This window comes from Macaca mulatta, chromosome X (genome assembly GCF_049350105.2).
Source record: "Macaca mulatta isolate MMU2019108-1 chromosome X, T2T-MMU8v2.0, whole genome shotgun sequence".
Taxonomy (NCBI): domain Eukaryota; kingdom Metazoa; phylum Chordata; class Mammalia; order Primates; family Cercopithecidae; genus Macaca; species Macaca mulatta.
Window position 1 is genome coordinate 2,936,296 of NC_133426.1, and position 19,953 is coordinate 2,956,248.

A 19,953-nucleotide genomic window follows, 5' to 3' on the forward strand; every position below is an offset into this window, starting at 1 on the left:
TATCTATGTAAGAACTATATATTTATATCTATATATGTATAAATTTATAATATATAATTTATATATAATCTATATGTATGTATCTAGGAACTGTATCTATATTTATAGCTCTGTATATTTATAAATTCATAATATATAATTTATATGTAATCATTATGTATGCATACAGGTAACTATATTTGTATTTATAACTATATGTATACATTTATAATATATAATGTATATATAATATATAATATATACAATATAAATATAATGTATGTATAATCAATATGTATGTATCTAGGTAACTATATCTATATTTATAACTCTCTCTATAGTAAATACTTCGCAGAGGGTTTGCTTTTGAGTTCACATTGTCCTCTTAGTCTCCTGGATATGAAATCCTCTGGAATTTTCTTCATCCTTTCTGGCCACAACTCAGTCTCAGTCACTGCTTGCTCTTCCTCCTCTGCCTGAATCTTTGCTGACTGGGTCCTCCTTGACTTGGTCCTAAGCCCCTTTCTTTCCTGGTCTGCTTCAGCATCAATGGTCTCTCCCACATGTGTGGTTCCAATTACCATCCACCTGCCAGTGATGACTATCTTATGAGCTTCTCTAGTCCAAACACATTCTCTGAGTTCCACACCCCATTGCCTCTTTATATGTCCTTTTAGATAGCATGAAGGCTCCTCGAACTGACATCTACGAAACAAACTTATATTCTCTCCCTGACCTAAATGTAGAGTCTCGTGCCTGTTCTATCTCAGTAAGTGATGGCATACTCTCTCAGCTTGGGAAACTGGAAGACTAGGAGTTTTTCTTAATAGTCCTCTGCCTACTTCTGCCCATTCACATTGGGAAGAAGCCAGTCATACTGCTTCATCTATGACTTGGAGAATTATAAAACTCCTAACTGGCTTTGCCATCTTTCCTTTTGCCCTCCTGACCATGGTTTTCTGTGTGACTTTCAAAGTAAACACCTCAACATGCAAATAGGATTGTTTTGCACGTCTCCCCCCAACACACATACACACACTCACACTCATACCCACACACATACATGCTGTGAGACAAACCAGCAAACATCAGCAGCATTTCACAAAATCCCTTGGCCAGCTCAATTTCAGGGTTCAGGGAATGAGCACAGCCTATAAATGAATGCCCTGAAGATGATGAGCAGGATGGAGCACAGGTCCGCATGTCACTTGCCTGAATCACTGCACTTTTAGAAAAGATGAGTTCAATGCTCCTAGCCCCTGCCTCTTTCTGCACATAAGATAATGTCTGGCAGGATTAATGACTATGCCTCTGTAACCTGTAAGCAGATGTCCCCTGGCACCCAAACTTTGATGAGAATCAGCTCTAATGTAACCTCTGAGCACATCTGATGTGAATTCTGACCACATTTGATGTGACTTCTGAGCACCTGCAGAAGCTCCACCACCTGTGTATAAGCTGTGGGCTGAAACACTGCTATGGAACAGTCTAACAGAAACTCTCTGAAAGATTCTGGGATTGCAATCTTCAGAAAGGCTCACTATATAAGACTAACTTTAATACTTTAAAATCTTGGGTTTATTTCACATACATGCAAATCTACACATATGCAGATGTACACACATGCACACAGACACATAGATGCATAGACATGCACACACAAAGACATGCATGAGCATCTCCAGACAGTAGCAGAGATGGTTCTTTGCCCAGCAAAGTTTTATGGGTCCACATCCATAATGTAGTGCTAATGCTACAAAATAGCCATCCAAATGCATTTTCAGGCTCCCTTGCATTCACTGGGGTGTGAGGACTGGTTCTCACGAATGGAATATGAGTGGAGGAGGTGTGTGTCTTTTCTGGTTAATACCATTCACAAGTGGGTATACCTCTGTCTTTCCTCCATCCATTGCTTGATGGTCTCTTGGAAGGAAACTCTAAAAGCTAAGAAAAAGCAAGCCTCTTGAACGTCTAGCAGTAAAGACTCCCAAGCAGGCAATTGAGCAAATCTAATGATGTTGAGTTGGAAATAAGTTTAGAAGCTGCAAGGAACAGACGGGAAGACAGTGTGGCTAGAAATAGATGAATAAGTAGAACAATGGGACCACCATGCTAGAGGATAGTGGGGACAGGTGGAGCGACCATTGTGTGGAAACTTCTTGGAGGGAATGTGCAAATGTGCATCTTATCCTAAGAGCAATGAAAATCAGTTACGCAGAGGTGTGGCCTGGCTGGATGCACATTCTGCAAAAATGTTCTCACTGCTTTGTAGAGAGTGGATGGAAAACAGGGCTGACAAGGCCATGGGGACACTTGTTTAGAATGCTCCCCTTTCCTACCAGAGAGAGAAGGAAAGGAGCCTGATCCAGGCCAGCGGCTGTGAGAATGGAGTTGAGGAAATAGATCCAGGATATGGTAAACACAATGCAATCTGAGGATGGGGATAGGTTGCAAGGTAGGGCTTAGAGAAGGGGGAGAAAAGAAGGAAGGAAGAAAGGGAAGAAAAGGATGGAGGGAGGGAGGGAGGAAGGGAGGGATGAAAGAAAGGACAGAAGGAAGAAAGGAAGGCAGGAGAGAAGTCAGGAGGAAGGAAGGAAAAAAGGGAGGGAGGAAGGAAGAAGCGAGCGGGGGAAGGTGGGAAGCAGGAAGGGAAGGAAAGAATGATGGAAGGAAAGAAGGAAGGAAGGAGAGAAGGAGGGAATGAAGGAAGGAGAGAAGGAAGGAGTAAAGGAGGGAAAGTGGGAACCAGGGAAGGAAGGAGAGAAAGAGAGAAAGAAGGAAAGAAGGAAGGAGAGAAGGAGGGAAGGAAGGAGAGAAGGAAGGAAGGAGGGAAGGAAAGAAGGAAGGAAGGAAGGAGAGAAAGAAGGAAGGAAAGAGGGAAGGAAGGAAGGAAGGCGAGAAAGAAGGAAGGAAGGAAAGAAGGGGAGAAAGGAATCACAATCTACTTTGTTGCAACTGCTACATATAAGTCCTGGTTGTTGCCATAGCTCTCTGGATCAATACTGAGCATCGCTTCCCTGTCCATAAAATAACGACCTTGTAGCCACTCCTCACCAGCCTGCTCTTTTCTAAGCATCCTTTGTAACTTTCTCATGGAACATGCATTCACAGCCCCTCCCCAGTCCCAGTTTCCCACATTAAGCTGCAGTTCAAGGCTGGCATGATTCTCCAGATACCCATTCCATGGCAACCCACATCACCTGTATGTAACTGATTACATTGACCACTACATTTCACTAAGGGATAACTGCATTTGCATTGGGGAATGAAGGTGGCTTAACATTTAAGTGGTAACGTTTAAAGTGTGGGTTCCTATCTTACTGATTGGGTGCTCAGATTTCATCCAAGGCAAGATGAATAAGTCAATATAAGAACCTTGGAGAAAGGAACGTCTCCAAAAAGATAAAAGAATGTGCAGCTAGGAGTGGTCTACTCTCCTCTCTTCTTACCTCTGGATTTTGCATCCCATTCCAAAAACCATCTCATCTCACAATCACAGGTCCACGGATTTCCCTGCAAGTAAAGATTCTCCAGAAGCGGCATGTTCTGAAGCATGCTGGCAGGAAGAGTTCTAATCATGTTCTCCGCTAAGTAGAGGTGCCTTATGGTGGAGAGTCTGAAATCATCCAGAAATGTGAACGTGGAGAAGGTGCTGGGGTGCAGCTGGTGGAGCAGATTTCCTTCCAAATGGAGTAGTCTCAGGGACGTTAAGCCATTGAAAGCCTGTGGGTGGATAAACTCGATCTTGTTGTGGTCAATGTGCAGCCTCATTAAGTTAGAGAGACCCTGGAGGGTCTGTCCTGTGATCACTCTCAGCTTGTTGTAGCTGAACTTGAAAACCTACAAGGGCAGGGGAAAACAAAACAAAACAAAAGGCTCCTGTTTATAGTTTAAAAGCCACAGCCCCAAATAGAAACCGGTACAAAGGGCTGGAGAATAATAACATGGAACTTGTCTTTCATGTCAAAAAATAGCCGTTTTATTGATCATTAAGGAGAATGACATAGTTTCCATTCTTTGTTACTGGTCTTAGAGGATGCAATTAGTGACACTTACAAATGCCGCGGGTTTACCTGAAGAGAGCTGAGGTCTCTTAAAGCTCCGTCGGGGATGCTTGGGATCTCATTGCCGTGAATCATAAGTAACTCCAACTTGGTCAGTCCTGCAAATGAAGTTTCTGACAGGGCCTGTATGCTATTAAACCTAAGGAATAGTAATAATAATTATTATTATTAAGAAAATAAATAGCAAATGCTTAACTCCCACATGGGAAACATTCTCTAGCCTGCCCAAGAGCAAATTAGTACAATGGTGAGTTTATTTATTTATTTATTTATTTATGACAATCTTACTCCGTCACCCAGGCTGGAGTGCAGTGGTGCAATCGTAGCTCACTGCAACCTCCACCTCCCAGGCTCCAGCAATCCTCCCACCTTAGCCTCCCAAGTAGCTGGAAGTACAGGCACAGGCCACTATCCCTGGCTAATTTTTTATTTTTTATTTTTGTAGAAACAGGGTCTTGATATGTGCCCAGCCTGGTCTGGAACTCCTGGCCTCATGTGATCCTCCTGCCTGGGCTCCCAAAGTGCTGGGATTACAAACATGCGCCTGGTCACTGCACCTGGTCATGAAATAGTGATTCTGAGGTTATAGGGGTGCCATTCCGAAAGATGTTTATCCCTTTGTGTCCCTATCTCTGGGGTCAAGAAAAAAGTGACACATATTTATTTGTCTTCGTTCTGTTAAGGAACATTCACGGAGAACTTCGACTTGGAATATGCTAATGTGATCAGGAGGCTATTTGGTGTCCATCAGTAGGATTTAGAATTCAACATGAGGCTGTTCCACATGTCTCTTTCTTGGAAACTCTGTGCTGAAGTGACAGTAATAAGAAGGGACACGTGGCTAGCAGGGACGGGAAAATCCACAGCATTGGAATTTGCTTTGCATATGGCAAGAAAGGAGAGAGCTTCATGCTAAGGGCCAAATAGAAACGTTGACCACAGACACCGGCACTCTTATTTCCCATGGACAGGTTGCCATGTCTGACGGATGATCAAAGTTACTTGTAGACATGCTAGGTTTCTTTTTTTGTTTTGTTTATTCCTGTAACCTGTCCTCAAGAGGAGTTCTTTTTGTTTGAAATGTTTGGCTTTTTGTTGTTGTGTATATAATTGTCAAGATGCTTTCTTGACGAATTCAGAAATGTCTCATTGCCATATTGGTAATAGCATACAACAATGCTTAAACTTGATCCCTGCATAAGCAATTTGAAAAACGAATAGAGAAGCCTGCATGCTGTTACCATAAATCACTGTTTCTGCTGAGATATAACACATCTAGCCTGATATCATCCATTGCTTCTCCTTGTCACTTAAATAAAAGGAAATCAATTAGCAGAGAACATAAGTGAATAGCTCATAGCTAAATGCAGCAGAGGCTAGCATGGTCCAACTTTCTCATACTCATATGTGCCCAAACCTGGACTACAATTCCAAAGTCAACAGAAACACCAGGTTAGCTGTGACTCCCCTAAGACCCAGCCTTAGGAAGCTCCTTTCAGCTACAAATTTTTGAGTGCAGGAAATTTATAAACTCTATTTTCAAAAACCATTCACCTTGATTGCATCAAACTTTTCAAAGACCTCCTTTCATAATTGCATTCTTCTCTTTAAGAACAATTTATGCAAAGAAAACATCAGATGGAATGAAATGCATCCCATCTTATTGAAATAATGTATAGATTCAATATGGCGCATGAGGAAAATATAGTAGAAGATGATCCTATTTCCTGTTCATCATTTTGACTCATGTAGTCAATGAACAATCATATATAGTGGTTCTCTCTTCTTCATTAGATGACATTTCCACTCTTCTTTTTAGTGCATTACTCCAGTGTGTTGTCAGCTAAGCTCTGCTTTATTTAACACTGCTGAGAGGTAAAATATTAAAAGAATTGGGCTCATAGCTATTTGTGTACCTTATGAACATGCTTTGGATTCCATAGAAGGTGGGAAACTTAGCTGGAAGTGAGTCTTGTCCTCTTTGTATTGCTTTTTGCCCTTTATCACCTAAACCCCATGAAGCAGGCTAATTTTCCACAGCAGAAACTGAGATTCAAGAAAGTTTCCAGGCTGGGCATGGCGGCTCATGCCTATAATCCCAGCACTTTGGGAAGCTGAGGTAAGAGGATCACTTGAGTCCAGGAGTTCAAGCCTGGGCATCATAGTGAGACCTAATCTCTACAAAAAATACAAAAATGAGTTGGGTGTGATGGTGCATGCCTGTGGTCTCGGCTACTGGTGAGGCTAAGCAGAGAAGACCACTTGAACCTAGGAGGTCGAGGCTGCAGAGAGCTGTGATTGTGCCACTGCACTCCAGCCTGGGAAACAGAGCAAAACCCCATCTCAAAAAAAAAAAAAGTGAGAAAGAAAGAAAAAAAGAAACTTTCCAAAATTTTTCAAGGAATAGGAAAAAAGGGAGGTAAAACCATGCAATGTTCCATTCCAAAGTTTTTTTGCTACTACCTAGTGGTATTTTGGTCTTATTAAAACAAGATGGGAACTTAAATATTCCACAAACAAACACAGTAACAACAATAATGTCCCCATTACTGAAGAGGAGACTCCCAGAAGACATTGAATGCATTCAAGAATACAGTCAGTGAGAGTGAAATCCAGGCATCGTGAGACCAAAGCTTCAACCTGCGTTCAGACACTGTTAACTGAAGCAGGAGAAGCTGTCAATATCAACTTGACGTTGTATTTTATTTAGTGAATTCAAATGTATGGAATCATGGTACAAAACTCCCCGAAATATAATGCTGCAGAGATAAGTGAAATTCAAGGGCATGAAGTTTTATTTCATGTTAAGGACCATGAACCTCCTTAGTGGGTAAAATTCCACGTAAGAGAAGAAAGAGGTGCATTTTTCCAATCATGAGCTCAGCAGTTTCCTGCGGAGTGTAATAAAGGGGAAGGAAGGTGTTGACTCCTGCAAGCTGCGTGGGGAATGGGGGTCCCAGTGTGTAGAGCTGAGATAGAAGCATAGAAAACTCTCTCCTGCTCTCTCGCTCTCTCTCAAGACAGGGTCTGGCTCTGGTGTCCAGGCCAGAGTGTGGTGGCACAGTCTCGGCTCACTGCAACCTCTGTGTCCTGGGCTCAAGCCATCCTCCCACTTCAGCCTTCTGAATAGCTGGGACTACAAGCACACACCACCACACCTGGCTAATTTTTGTATTTTTAGTAGAGATGGGGTTTCACCATGTTGCCCGAGCTGGTCTTGAACTTCTGAGCTCAAGTGATCTACCCGCCTCAGTCTCCCAAAGTGCTGGGATTACAGGTGTCAGCCACCACACCTGGCCAGGCCTCATGTTTTGAGGTCAGGCACACTTCACGTTGCCTGCTGGTTATCCCAGAGAAGTTACCAAGCTTTTTGGAAGCTCAAATTCTTCATTAGTAATGTTGCTGAGGATTCTTTTCTCAGAGAGCCATGTGTGGGTTAAAGGACATAATGTCTGCAGCCACTCAGACATTGCTCTGTGTCAAGGGCTGCTAAAGAGTTTCTGGAGGGAATAGGTACAACAAAGCTGACACCAGGGAGATCAAAGGGAAAGTCACAGCCAAGCAAGACACAAAAAGAGACATGATAAAAATCTGTGAGTTAAAAATGGCAACTAAAATGTAGTTAGGCAGGGGAATAATGAGCAATATATTATATGAATAAAGACATTCAATGAAAACATATTCAGATGTTCAAAAATTTATATATAATATGAATAATGTAAAAATCATACAGGAATCATACTATTCGTAAACACGTCCATTCAATGATTCTTCTCAGAGACACTCAAGTGACCAATTTCAGACCTGATTTCAGCTGACTCCAGAGTAGAAATCTACCTGATACATTTCTAATTCATTCTTTGCCATGTTATGTTTCAAGGAACTTTGCAGCCTGATTACATATGTTTCAACTCACTAAATAAAATAAAGTGTCAAGTAGATATTGATAGCCTCTCCCGCCTCAGTCTCTGAATGCAAGGTGAAGCTTTGGTCTCAAGATACCTGTATTTTACCATAGTGACTGTGTATTCTTGGATGTATTCAGTGTCTTCTATGAGTCTCCCTTCCTCTATAATGGGACATTATTGTTGCTGTTGCTGTGTTTGCAGGGCTTTTTTGTTCCCATCTTGTGGGTAAATGAAGTGCCAATCATGCATAATGACCATACTAAGTTGCCATTTTTTATTTTTTATTATTTTTGTTTTATTTTATTTATTTATTCATTTGAGATGGAGTCTCCCTCTGTCACCCAGGCTGAAGTGCAGTGGTGCCATCTCGGCTCACTACAACCTCTGCCTCCCGGGTTCAAGCAGTTCTCTGGCCTCAGCCTCCCGAGTAGCTGGGACTACAGGCGTGTGCCTCCACCCCTGGCTAATTTTGTATTTTTAGTAGACACATGGTTTCACCATGTTGGCCAGGCTGGTCTCAAACTCCTGACCTCAGGTGATCTGCCTGCCTCAGCCTCCAAAAGTGCTGGAGTTACAGGCATGAGCCACCTCACCCGGCCGCCATTTTTATTTTTAAAAGAAGACCTTATTTCTTCTTATTTAGACACAAGCAAAAATGATCCAGCACACAAGCGGGGGCCAAGAAAGTCTTACAGGATGGGTTTGCCGATGGCATCCTCAGAATTGTTCACAGGTTTTTGTTTGACTGAAATACCAACTATGAGGAAAAATGCAATGCACGTGAGTGAGAAGCAAAGAGAGTCTAAATGTACGTTTCAGAGTCACCGACTACAGAGTAGAAGTCTACCTGACACATTTTCTCATTCACTCTTTAAATTGACTTTCTGCAAAATCACTATGCAGTGGCAATATTCATTGCTCAAGATGCACACTACAAAGAGGAATGAAGCTCTGACACAGGCTACCATGTGGGTGACCCTTGAAACCTGTTGTTCACTGAAAGAAGCCGTTACAGGTCACCTGTTGCAGTGGTCCTCGAACCCCGGGCCACAGAGCAGTACCGGACCGGTTAGGAACCAGGCTGCACAGCAGGAGGTGAGCAGTGGGTGAGCCAGCAAAGCTTCATCTGTATTTACAGCCATTCCCCGTTGCTGGCATTACTGCCTGAGCTCCATCTCCTGTCAGATCAGCGACGGCATTAGATTCTCAGAGAAGCACAAATCCTATTCTGAACAGCGCATGCGAGGGATCTAGGTTGCGCACTCCTTATGAGAATCTAATGTCTGATGATCTGTCACTGTCTCCTGTCACCCCCAGAGGGAACTGTCTAGTTGAAGGAAAATAAGCTCAGGGCTCCCACTGATTCTACATTATGGTGAATTGTAGAATTATTTCATTGTATATTACAATGTAATAATAATAGAAATAAAGTGCACAAAAATGTAATGCACTTGAGTCATCCCAAAACCACCCCCTCCCCAACCCTGTCTGTGGAAAAATTGTCTTCCATGAAACTGGTCCCTGGTGCCAAAAACGCTGGGGACCGCTGATCTATTGTATGATTCCGTGTATATGAAATGTTCAGAATAGTCAAATTCATAGAGACAGAAAACAAAGCAGTGGTTCCCAAAGGCTGGAGGAGGAGACGGAGTAGAGAATGACTGCTTAATGGATATGAGGTCTCCTTTCGGGGTGGTGAAAATGTTTTGAACGAGATAGAGATGATGAGTACACAATAGTTTGAATGTACTAAATGGCACTGAGTTGTAGAGTCTACAAGGGTGAATGCCATATCATTTGAATTTTACTTTAAAAAATTGCAAAAACATTGTACAGGTCAGCTTTGTATGTGCCTTCAGGATATAGTGGGCTCTGAAAACAAGCTTTAATGCTTTTAGAGATGGAGAAATAAAAGGAAAAATAAGGCAGATGCTGTTTGAACTTCCCTCAATATGAAACAATGTCTGCTAGAGATTCTACATGCATGGAATCATTCTGCAACGCAATCACAGCTATAATTTGAGCTTTGTGTGTCTGCAACTTACTATTCTGGGTGGGTCAACCAAATAGGCAAGGGCTCAGCTCTCTTAGCAAGAAGGATGACTAGAAGGGTAAAAATAATGAAAAAGATCATTTCCGGTAGTTGTAAATTTCATAAGAAAATAATTAAAGCACAGGAAGGAGAGTAGAAGGGGTTTGGTGGGCCAATGTCTAGGGCAGTGCTCTCTGGGGAGCTGAGATTTGAAATAGGGCTTAAGAAACAAAGGGATGTGACCGTGTACACCTCTCTTGGGGCAAGGCATTCCCAATGGAGGAAGACACCCAGAGATTTTCATTGCTTTATACAAAAGCCCACTGTTTGGTTTGTTGACCCTGATTAGGAACTTGGTTTGGGTGCTGCCTCAGTGTTTCACTCCATTATGGGTTGACTTATAGTTCATTCACTTTCTTAACTCTCAGCTCCAAGATGCCTCCTTCTATTTCCAGTGATTCATTCTTGGTCCACTTGGGCATGGCCTCATCATTTTAGAAGAATATTCCATAGTGGACAATTAGTTAGCTCTCTGGTTTTTGCTGTTTGCCATAAAGTTCAGAGTTATTGGCCATCTTTCTGTTCCTTAGACTCACCAAACTTGCCCGCTTTATGGCACAGCCATTGATTTGTTCTCTATAGAGATGCTGCTCAACATCCTGTAGTGCACATGATGGCCCCTACAACCCAGATTGATTGAGTCCTAAACATCAAGATTGCAGAAATTTGGTAACCTTACCTTAGCATGTGCAAATTTGTCTATCTGTCTCTCTGTCTGTATCTATCTATCTATCTATCTATCTATCTATCTATCTATCTACCTACCTACCTATCATCTATCAATCTATCTATAATCCTCTCTATCTCTCTATCAGTCCATCTATCATCATCCTATCATCTATCAAGCATCTATCTATTATCATTTGTATATCAATTATATATCTATTCATCCATCATATCTATTTATCTTCTATTATCTATCCATCCATCACATCCATCTTTCTATCTATCAATCATGTATCTATCATCCATCACATCTATCATCTATTATCTATCCATCGCATCTATCTATGTATCTATGTATCTCTGTATCTATCTATCCACCTATCTATCATCTATCTATGTATCTCTATCTATTCCATCTATCTATCATCATATCATCTACCTACCAACATACCTACTTTTCATCTATCCCTATCATCTATCAGTCTATCATCCTATCTAGCTATTATTCTATCATCTACCTATTATCCTATCATCTATTATCTCTCTATGCATCTATCATATGTCTATTCATCCGTCACATATATCTATCTATTTATCTATCATCTATTATTGTTCCATTCATGGCATCTATCTATCTAATATCTATGTATCCATCACATCTATCTATCATCTATTATCTATCCATCCAAGACATCTATCATCTATGTATCATCTTTCTATATATGTATAGCTATTCTATCTGTCATCCAATCACTTACCTATCAACATACCTAGCTTTCATCTATCTCTATCATCTATCAGTCTATCAGTCTATCATCTTATCTAGCTATCATTCTATCATATCTATCATCTATCTATTATCCTATTATCTATCTATCAACAACCTACCTATCATCTATCTCTGTCATCTATCAGTCTATCATCCTATCTATCAATCTATCACTCTATCATTCTATCATCTATCTGTCTGTCTGTCTGTCTATTTTCTATCTATGGCAGTAGTTCTCAAACAGGGGTAAATTTGCTTCTAGGGAACGTTTGTCATCATGTGTAGACATTTTTGGTGATCACAACTACGGAAGGGGGTGCTACTGGCATCTAACGGGTGAAGGTCAGGGAAGCTGCTCAAAGTCTTACAATGCACAGGACAACCACATAAAGTAATGATCCTATCCAAAATGGTAATAGTGCACCAAATGTCAGTTATGCTGAGGTGAAGAAACCCTGCTCTAATCATAGATAATCTTTGGGCAGATGTGCTTTCTTTATTGTTATTTAGGATTCTAGATTTAGTAATCCATCTGGAATTTTGAACACACAGAGGGGAACTGATGTCAGCATCAAAATCCTTTTCCATTTCTTGGATGCTGACATTTCACTAGATACAGCAAGCAGGGGAAATAATGGTATCAGATGAGTAGGTGAGAATGTCAGGGACCAGGTTAACTAAGAGCTGAGAAAACATGGGAAGGACTATGTTTTCTTCACACCAAGTGCAAAAGGGAGTGATTGGAGGGTTTAAGTAAGGGAGTGACATGAACTGAAGTATGTGTTAAAACAGCAATGTTGGCCACTACCTGGAGAACGTGTCAGAGCTGGGCAAGAGAAGGAGGCAGAAATGTGGTGACTCCTGCAGAGATATTGAGGGATGTTGGATTCATGACCAGGTGTGGCAGTAAACATGAAGGCACACAGAACATTTCCAAATGTACTTAGAGGAAGAGCCAGCAGGCATTGCTGAGTGGTGGGAGTGAGAATGAGGACAAACTTGGGGGAAGGACTTCTGCTTGGAGGGGAGCAAGTGGGTGGATTCTACCATTTGCTGGACAGCAAAGGCTGGAAGAGACAGGTGTTGGGGAAAGAATTCAAAGCTGTATTTGCCATGGGATGTTTGAGAATTTTGTAAGAATCTAAGGGGATAATAGGGCTCAAGACCAAGATGGAGACCCAAGATACACGTTCAGGCAAGACTGGCCAACCGACCAATGGAATAGAGCTCCGGGAGTAAATAATATCACCTGAACAGAGCCCAGAAGAAGGAGGCAGATCTTCAGAGAGAGGAGATAGGGTTCTGAGGCTCAGTCTCTGAAGTGGGTCAGAAGCAGCTGGATGTTCCTCAGCACATTTTACTTCAAGGGTGTGATATGTTTTCCTTCCATAGTTGTGGTCATCAAAAAGGTCTCCAGATGTTGCCAAATGTTCTCCAGGGGCAAACTCATCCATTGTTGCTAACTACTGTCATAGATAGATGATAGATAGATACATAGATAGATAGATAGATAGATAGATAGATAGATAGATAGGCAGGCAGACAGATGATAGATACAATAGATAGATAATAGATAGATAGATAGGCAGACAGATGACAGATAGATAGGTAGATAGGCAGACAGATGATAGATAAGTACATAGATACATAGATAATATATGGGCAGACAGATTGATAGATGATAGAGATAGATGACAGGTACATAGATGATAGACACGTGATAGATGATAGGTAGGTAGATAGATAGATAGATAAATAGAATACATGATAGACAGAGATAGATTGATTGATAGAGATGATAGGTAGGTAGACAGATTATTGATAAATTGATGATAGAGAATAGATAGGTAGATTAATAGATGATAGATAGACAGATAGATAGATGGATAGATAGAATAAGTACATCAATAGATAGATGACAGAGATACATGATAAGTAGGTGATAGGCAGACAGATGATACATAGATCAATAGATAGATAGATAGATGATAGGTATGTAGAGAGATAGATTGACTGATGATAGAGATAGATCATAGGTAGGTAGATAGGTGAGAGGCAGATGCATGACAGATAGATAGATAGATATAGATATAGGTAGAGAAATAGATTGGTTGATTGATGATAGAGACAGATGATAGGTAGGTAGACAGGTAATAGGCAAATGATAGATAATAGAGAGAGAGAGAGAGAGAGAGAGAGAGAGATATTGAGAAAAACATAATGGCTCATACTAAAGCCATGGATAGCTGAATGTCAAATTTAACCTGAGAAATTTGATGACAACTATCAAGGTGGAGAAGAAGGGAAGATAGGAACAAAGGATCAATACTGGTTCATTTCCCTTCACATCTGAATAAATCCCCCTGTTCGGGAAGGCACCCAAAGTCTGGAACGGGCTCCACATCAGCTCAGTAAACCTGTCTGACCCTGTCATCTTCCCCCTGCTTGTTTGTTGTTGTTGTTGTTGTTTGTTTTGTTTGAGACGGAGTCTCGCTCTGTCGCTCAGGCTGGAGTGCAGTGGCGCGATCTCGGCTCACTGCAAGCTCCACCTCCCGGGTTCACGCCATTCTCCTGCCTCAGCCTCCGGAATAGCTGGTACTACAGGCGCCCGCCACCATGCCCAGCTAATTTTTTGTATTTTTTAGTAGAGACGGGGTTTCACCGTGTTACCCAGGATGGTCTCGATCTCTTGACCTCGTGATCCGCCCTCCTTGGCCCCCCAAAGTGCTGGGATTACAGGTGTGAGCCACCGCGCCGGGCCCCCCTGCTTGTTTTTAAGGGGCATTAGAGAGCTTGTAGATGCAGATGCCAAGGATGCCAGACGTGAGAATGGGGTAGATATTCTGGAATAGACAGAAGCCTGGGGAATCACCTGAGTACCCCCTTTCAGAACCCGAGGGTATACATGTCCCCTTTTTGCATCCTTCTAAAAATCAGCAGAGAGTCTGGGAAATGAGCACCACACTCAGGGAACAGAATCTAACTGGAGACTGGGATGACCCTGCATGAAGTGCAGTTCGGTGGCTCATTAGCCCTTTGGCTTACATTCCAGACTACCTTCATCACTATTGATTGGCAATCACTGAATGTATAACCAATTCTGTGAAATGTTTATGGCAGACAATATTTGCAAAATTATGTCAAAGGTTCCGGTTAATATCACAAGGCAGAACTTAAAATAAAATAGGCAAGTATGGCCCTTGTCAAAGCTGCAGAAAGGCATCATCAAAACCAGTCTTTTAATCAAGAGAAAAAAAATATTTAAGAGTCTGTAAATCCATCTCTAAGTGGATGCTATATTGTTGGCTCCTGGAAAAAATATTTGGAAAGCAATTTTCAGAAATGCTTTTAGTTTGTCCAAGCAGGAAACAGCAATGCTGACAAAGAACCCTAAAAACAGCTGTGTGGGAATAGAAGGATTCATGAACACTTGGCCAACAATTCCTTATTCCTTGAGAGTCTTATATTTTCTCCAGACTGCTAAAACACAGATCAGTCTCCGAGTTTTATCTGTTAGACATTGCTCTTGCTTCAGTTTTTTCCCCAAAAAGATGCAAGATGCCAGACTCATTCCCTAATTTGAGGTGGATTTTTCTAAAACAATGCTACTATGATATTATTAGTGATTTTTTCAAGTAGTATATTAATTCATGTTACAAATTAAACTAGATGGAGGTAATAGATGTTGATACAGTGAAGTGATTCTCTAGGGTTTTTTATATTTTTCTTTTCTTTTTAATATTACAGAAAACTGTCTCTAGATATTACTGGCATCAATAGGAAAAAGAAACATTAACATGTTGGTTTGTCTGTTTTATTCCCATGTTAAAGTCAATCTTTATTGTGAGTTGTTTAAAATGAAACCATCAGAAACGGTGTTGTGATTTAGAGGTTAGTTATGTTTTGCTCTCACAAAGTACTTCAGTTTAAAAATGAATGGGAAGAAAAGCATCCCAGAAACTGTAAATGAGATGCAAACAACTTCAGAGGTAATAGTCTTATTGGTGCTATGAGTCTCAAGCCATTAAACAAATCACCTCTTTGGGGAGGGTGCATGCAGGGACTGTCCCCACCCTCATTTCCAGCCTGATAGCCCCCTTCCCAACACCCAACACAAACACACAAACCTGCTGTGCAGGAAGTACCTTAATATATATATATATTTCTGCATCAGCCCCATGCTTTTTAGAGGGTTCCACCAAGTCCCGGCTGATGGTGCCCCCAGCATGGGACCTGCCAAGGTGCCGGATTTGAGAGACGAGGTGGCTAATCCCAGCAAGTGGGACCATGTGTTAAAATGGTTCATGTATAAAAAACAATTCCTAGACAGAGCCATTTTGCACCCCAAGGGCGGAAGAAAAAGAAGTTACAGTTAAAGCTCCACTTTCTGTTCTGCAAATATCACATGCGCCATCCCCCAGGATTCAAACAGGCTTTAGCAGACATGGAACCAACACAAATGCCCACCAATGATAGACTGGATAAAGAAAATGTGGTACATAGACACCATGGAATACTATGCAGCCATAAAAAGGAAGGAAATCTTGTCCTTTCCAGGGATGTAGATGAAGCTGTAAGCCATCATCCTCAGCAAACTAACAAGGGGAAGAGAAAACCAAATGCTGCATGTTCTCACTCATAAATGGGAGTTGAACACTGAGAACACATGGGCACAGGGAGGGGAACAACACACACTGGGGCCTGCTGGGGGGTGGGGGGTGAAGGGAGGGAACATAGAGGATGGGTCAATAGGTGCAGCAAACCACCAGGGCACACATATACCTGTGTAACAAACCTGTACACTCTGCACATGTATCTTGGAACTTAAAGTTAAATAAATAAATAAATAAATAAATAAATCAAATGGGCTTTAGCACCTCTTCCCTTTTTCTTACTTCCATTACACAAGAAATGTGTCCTGATAAATTACAAGATTGTGAAAAGGGAAACTGGCTTACATGTTACTATTCCCTCCTCTGGCAACGCCAGGCTGTTTTCCCCAATGAGCTATCATCGTTGTGGTTGGATGTTCAGATGGTCAACTCCTAGAGTCTAACAGCATTTCATTGAGAAACCTATTTAATCGTCTGTTGCCATGGGTTAGGGAAATTATTATCTTATTCCCTTAACATTTTGTTCTCTTGTTCTACCACTGTCAATAGGGAAGTTTCCATTTTACTCCCTCAATGTTTCATTCTGACTCTACCACTGTCAATAGAGAAATTTCCATCTTATTATGTCAATGTTTCATTCTCTTCTTCTACCACTGTCAATAGAGGAGAGTTTTTTTTTTTTTTTAACTTTGTTCTATAAGATGTCCAGGTACATTTACAGTTATTTTGCATTGGCTCAAATCTGACCATTTTATTTTTATTAAAACATCTCCATGGTGGATATTTCTCAAACACTAATTTAATCGGTTGTTCTGGGGATAGACGCTAGAAAGTAGCTAATACATTTTGTTGAAGAACTCCAAATGATTGTTGACTATTAAAATTGCAGTTGAGTACCTGTAGATCATAGCGACTAACAGTTAGGTCCACGAAACATTCGTGTGTATAAAATGAAACCAATACATTAAAATTTTACCTGGCACCCCACATCAAAATATGTTTTAAAAAAGATGTTGATATTTTTAATAGCCAAAATCTGCAGGAATTCTTTTACTGCCTCAAAGTCACAATTCTATCATCTACATGACTTATAAAATGGCACAGATGTTCTACTTATTTTTATTATTCTTAAATCGTTGCTGAAGTCTGTTTAAATCATCTTCATATGTTTAAGTGTGTGTCTCATTCATTCACCTTAACAATGTATTAAAGAAATGGTATCAAGGGAATTTTTCAACAAACTCTAAAGTTGTTCATGCTGCTCGTTGATAGACCTCACAGCAGTGGCAGCTGATGGATATATTCAGATAATCATCGAAAAAGCTGCGTTTAGCATAACTAAAAGGTTTCCTCTCTATTCTGCCCATCTGCAGCTCCATAATTCTCGACAGAGCTACACAGAGGAAATGCACATATGAAGTTAAGTAAATGCACATACAAACATGCAAAACCAGATCAAGACGCACGCACTAACAGTGGAATGGTTCGGGAAGAAGGTGGTACAAACCCCAAATTGATTCTTTCCACGTGTTTAGCAATGCCAGCAGGCACGGAAGCCAGGGATCGGAACGTGCAGTGGACCTCGCTGGGGACGTAGCAGGCACAAGGATGCGGGCAGGCCAGCGCCATTCGCGGATGGCCCCAAAGCAGGATCAGCACCACGGAGAGGGCCCCCCAGTGCGCGCGCTTGGGCATCTTGTCGGGGTGCCTGATTCTCGGATACCTGAGGTAGAACAAGGAAAAGAGATGCGCTTATTCACAGGTAGCACCGATTTCCTGTGGGCAATTTTTAAATTTGAATTGTGCATCAGGGTTTCAAGCTTCCCAGGACTTCACACGATGTGTTGTAGTGATGCTTAAACCATGGGAATTGAGAAGGATGAAACATGTTTTTTTCTAAACTTTTCACCATTCACTTTAATCATGACTATAGAATATAGTCCTGATTCTTGGCTTGGATACTATGATTTGGAAATCTATCTTGCACTCTGTAATTGTGGGTATGAAATAGAGAGAGGAGAGAGCGAGAGAGAGAAACAAGAAAAAGAGAGGTTTATATTTATGTTTCTATAATAAAAGAAACAATAAAATATTATGTTTCTGCCTCCAACAACGACTGAGCTATTATATATTGCATATATTTGAATTTAAAACATCCCAAGAAAAGTGTATTCGTATTCTTTCCTTTAATGATATTTCTCAAACCTTTAATTCTAGCTTCTTGAAGAGCTTAAAGAGGTATTTGCTAGGAGGATATTCATCCTGTTATTTCTGGGTTTATTTACTATCTTTATTTTATTTTATTTATTTATTTATTTATTTTTCTTGGAAAAGCCAGCGAGTTTTTGTGATGATTTAGAGTTGCTGTTAATTGGGGAGGAAGTTTGGGGGAACCTCTGATCATTCAATAAACAGGAAGGGACTGCTTATGAAATATATTCAGGCAAACAGAAAAAAAAATGGAGTCACTAAAAAATGGAAAAGCTCGGGTAAATGCTAGATTGCATCAGCTACTTCATTTAGAATGGCGGTGATCATTTTCTTCGTGCCCTGGCAATGCCTATGTCATCTAACCTTTTGTCATCTCTTAAATGGCGTTCACTTAAAAATAGTGGCACACATGGAAAGTAAATAGGGATACACAACAAACACGCGCCTGCCCATTCGCCCGGGTTCTGAACGAGCGCGAACTGCTGATTAAAAATTCTAAAATCCAGGCCAGGCTTAGTGGCTCACGTCTGTCATTCAGCACTTTCGGAGGCCAAGGCGGGCGGATCACCTGAGGTCGGGCGTTCGAGACCAGTCTGACCAACATGAAGAAACCCCGTCTCTACTAAAAAAATAATACAAACAAACAAAACAAAATCAGCCGGGCGTGGTGGCGCATGCCTGAAATCTCAGCTGCCCGGGAAGCTGAGGCAGGAGATTCGCTTGAAGCCGGGAGGCGAAGGTTACGGTGAACCGAGATCGAGCCATTGCACCCCAGCCTGGGCAACAAGAGCGAAACTCCGTCTCGAAAAATAAAAATAAAAATCTAAAACCCTTCCTATAAGAGAGGAGCATCCCAAACCTGCAGCTTTCCCTGCCTTTAAGTGGCCTAGAAAAGGTTATCCTCTTAAGCCCGGGGGCGCGTCTCCCTTCAGCTGCCCATAAAGAACTGATTGCACACAGGTAGCTTTGCAAAAAAACAACTCCGGGCTCCGCCTCTGAGCGCTGGAACAAACCGGCTCCTGCAGCTCTGCAAAAGTCCTCGGAGTTTCCTCTCTCGCCAGAGCCCGGGCTTTCCCCGCCCCTGCCTGCGCGCCTGACCTCGGCGGTGGGCTGGTTCCAAGGGCAGCCGCGCCAGTCCCCAGCGTCCTGTGCCGGCGGGCGGACTTGGCCCGGGCGTTCCAGAGGACTCTTCAGCCCCAACTCCCTGTCCGGCCTCCCTCCGCCCCCTCCCCGGCACCAACCTCTCGGGAGACCCAGGAAACTCGCCCCCAGACAACCCTAATCCCAGGGACGCGGGGTCGGGTCTCTCCGCCGGGGAGAAAGCGGCCACGCGCCAGTTAGGCCGCCAGAGACGGTCTGCGAATCCCGTCGGGAAGCAGGGGTGGGGGCGTGAGGCCGTCTACTTTCTTTTTGGCCCGGGGCGGACAACCTGGAGTGGCCGGGCGGGCAGCCCTGAGCCCCTGGCCAGCTTCCAGAGTCCGCTGAGTCGCGTCGAGCTGGCTGCGGGGTGAATTACGCGCTTTCCCGGAATGCGGCTGGGGTGGCCCTGCGAGTCCCCGCCACCCGGGACTCGGACATCAAACCCCTTCTATCTGCGTGATGACTGTCCCGGTTTTTTTGCATGGCTCAGCTCACTCTAGGCGTTGGGTTG

The 19,953-nt window shown here is 42.2% G+C and overlaps 1 protein-coding gene across 1 annotated transcript in view; it reads right to left on the reverse strand.

Moving 5' to 3' along the window:
- The window catches only part of MXRA5 (matrix remodeling associated 5), a 34,388-nt gene that overhangs the window by 13,234 nt on the left and 1,201 nt on the right, over positions 1 to 19,953 (reverse strand). The window contains exons 2-4 of the mRNA XM_001086428.5: positions 17,599 to 17,814; positions 4,053 to 4,182; positions 3,429 to 3,819 (exon numbers count right to left, since the gene is read on the reverse strand). Of these exons, the coding sequence (XP_001086428.4) occupies positions 3,429 to 3,819; positions 4,053 to 4,182; positions 17,599 to 17,814 (737 nt within the window). The remainder of the gene's footprint in view (positions 1 to 3,428; positions 3,820 to 4,052; positions 4,183 to 17,598; positions 17,815 to 19,953) is intronic.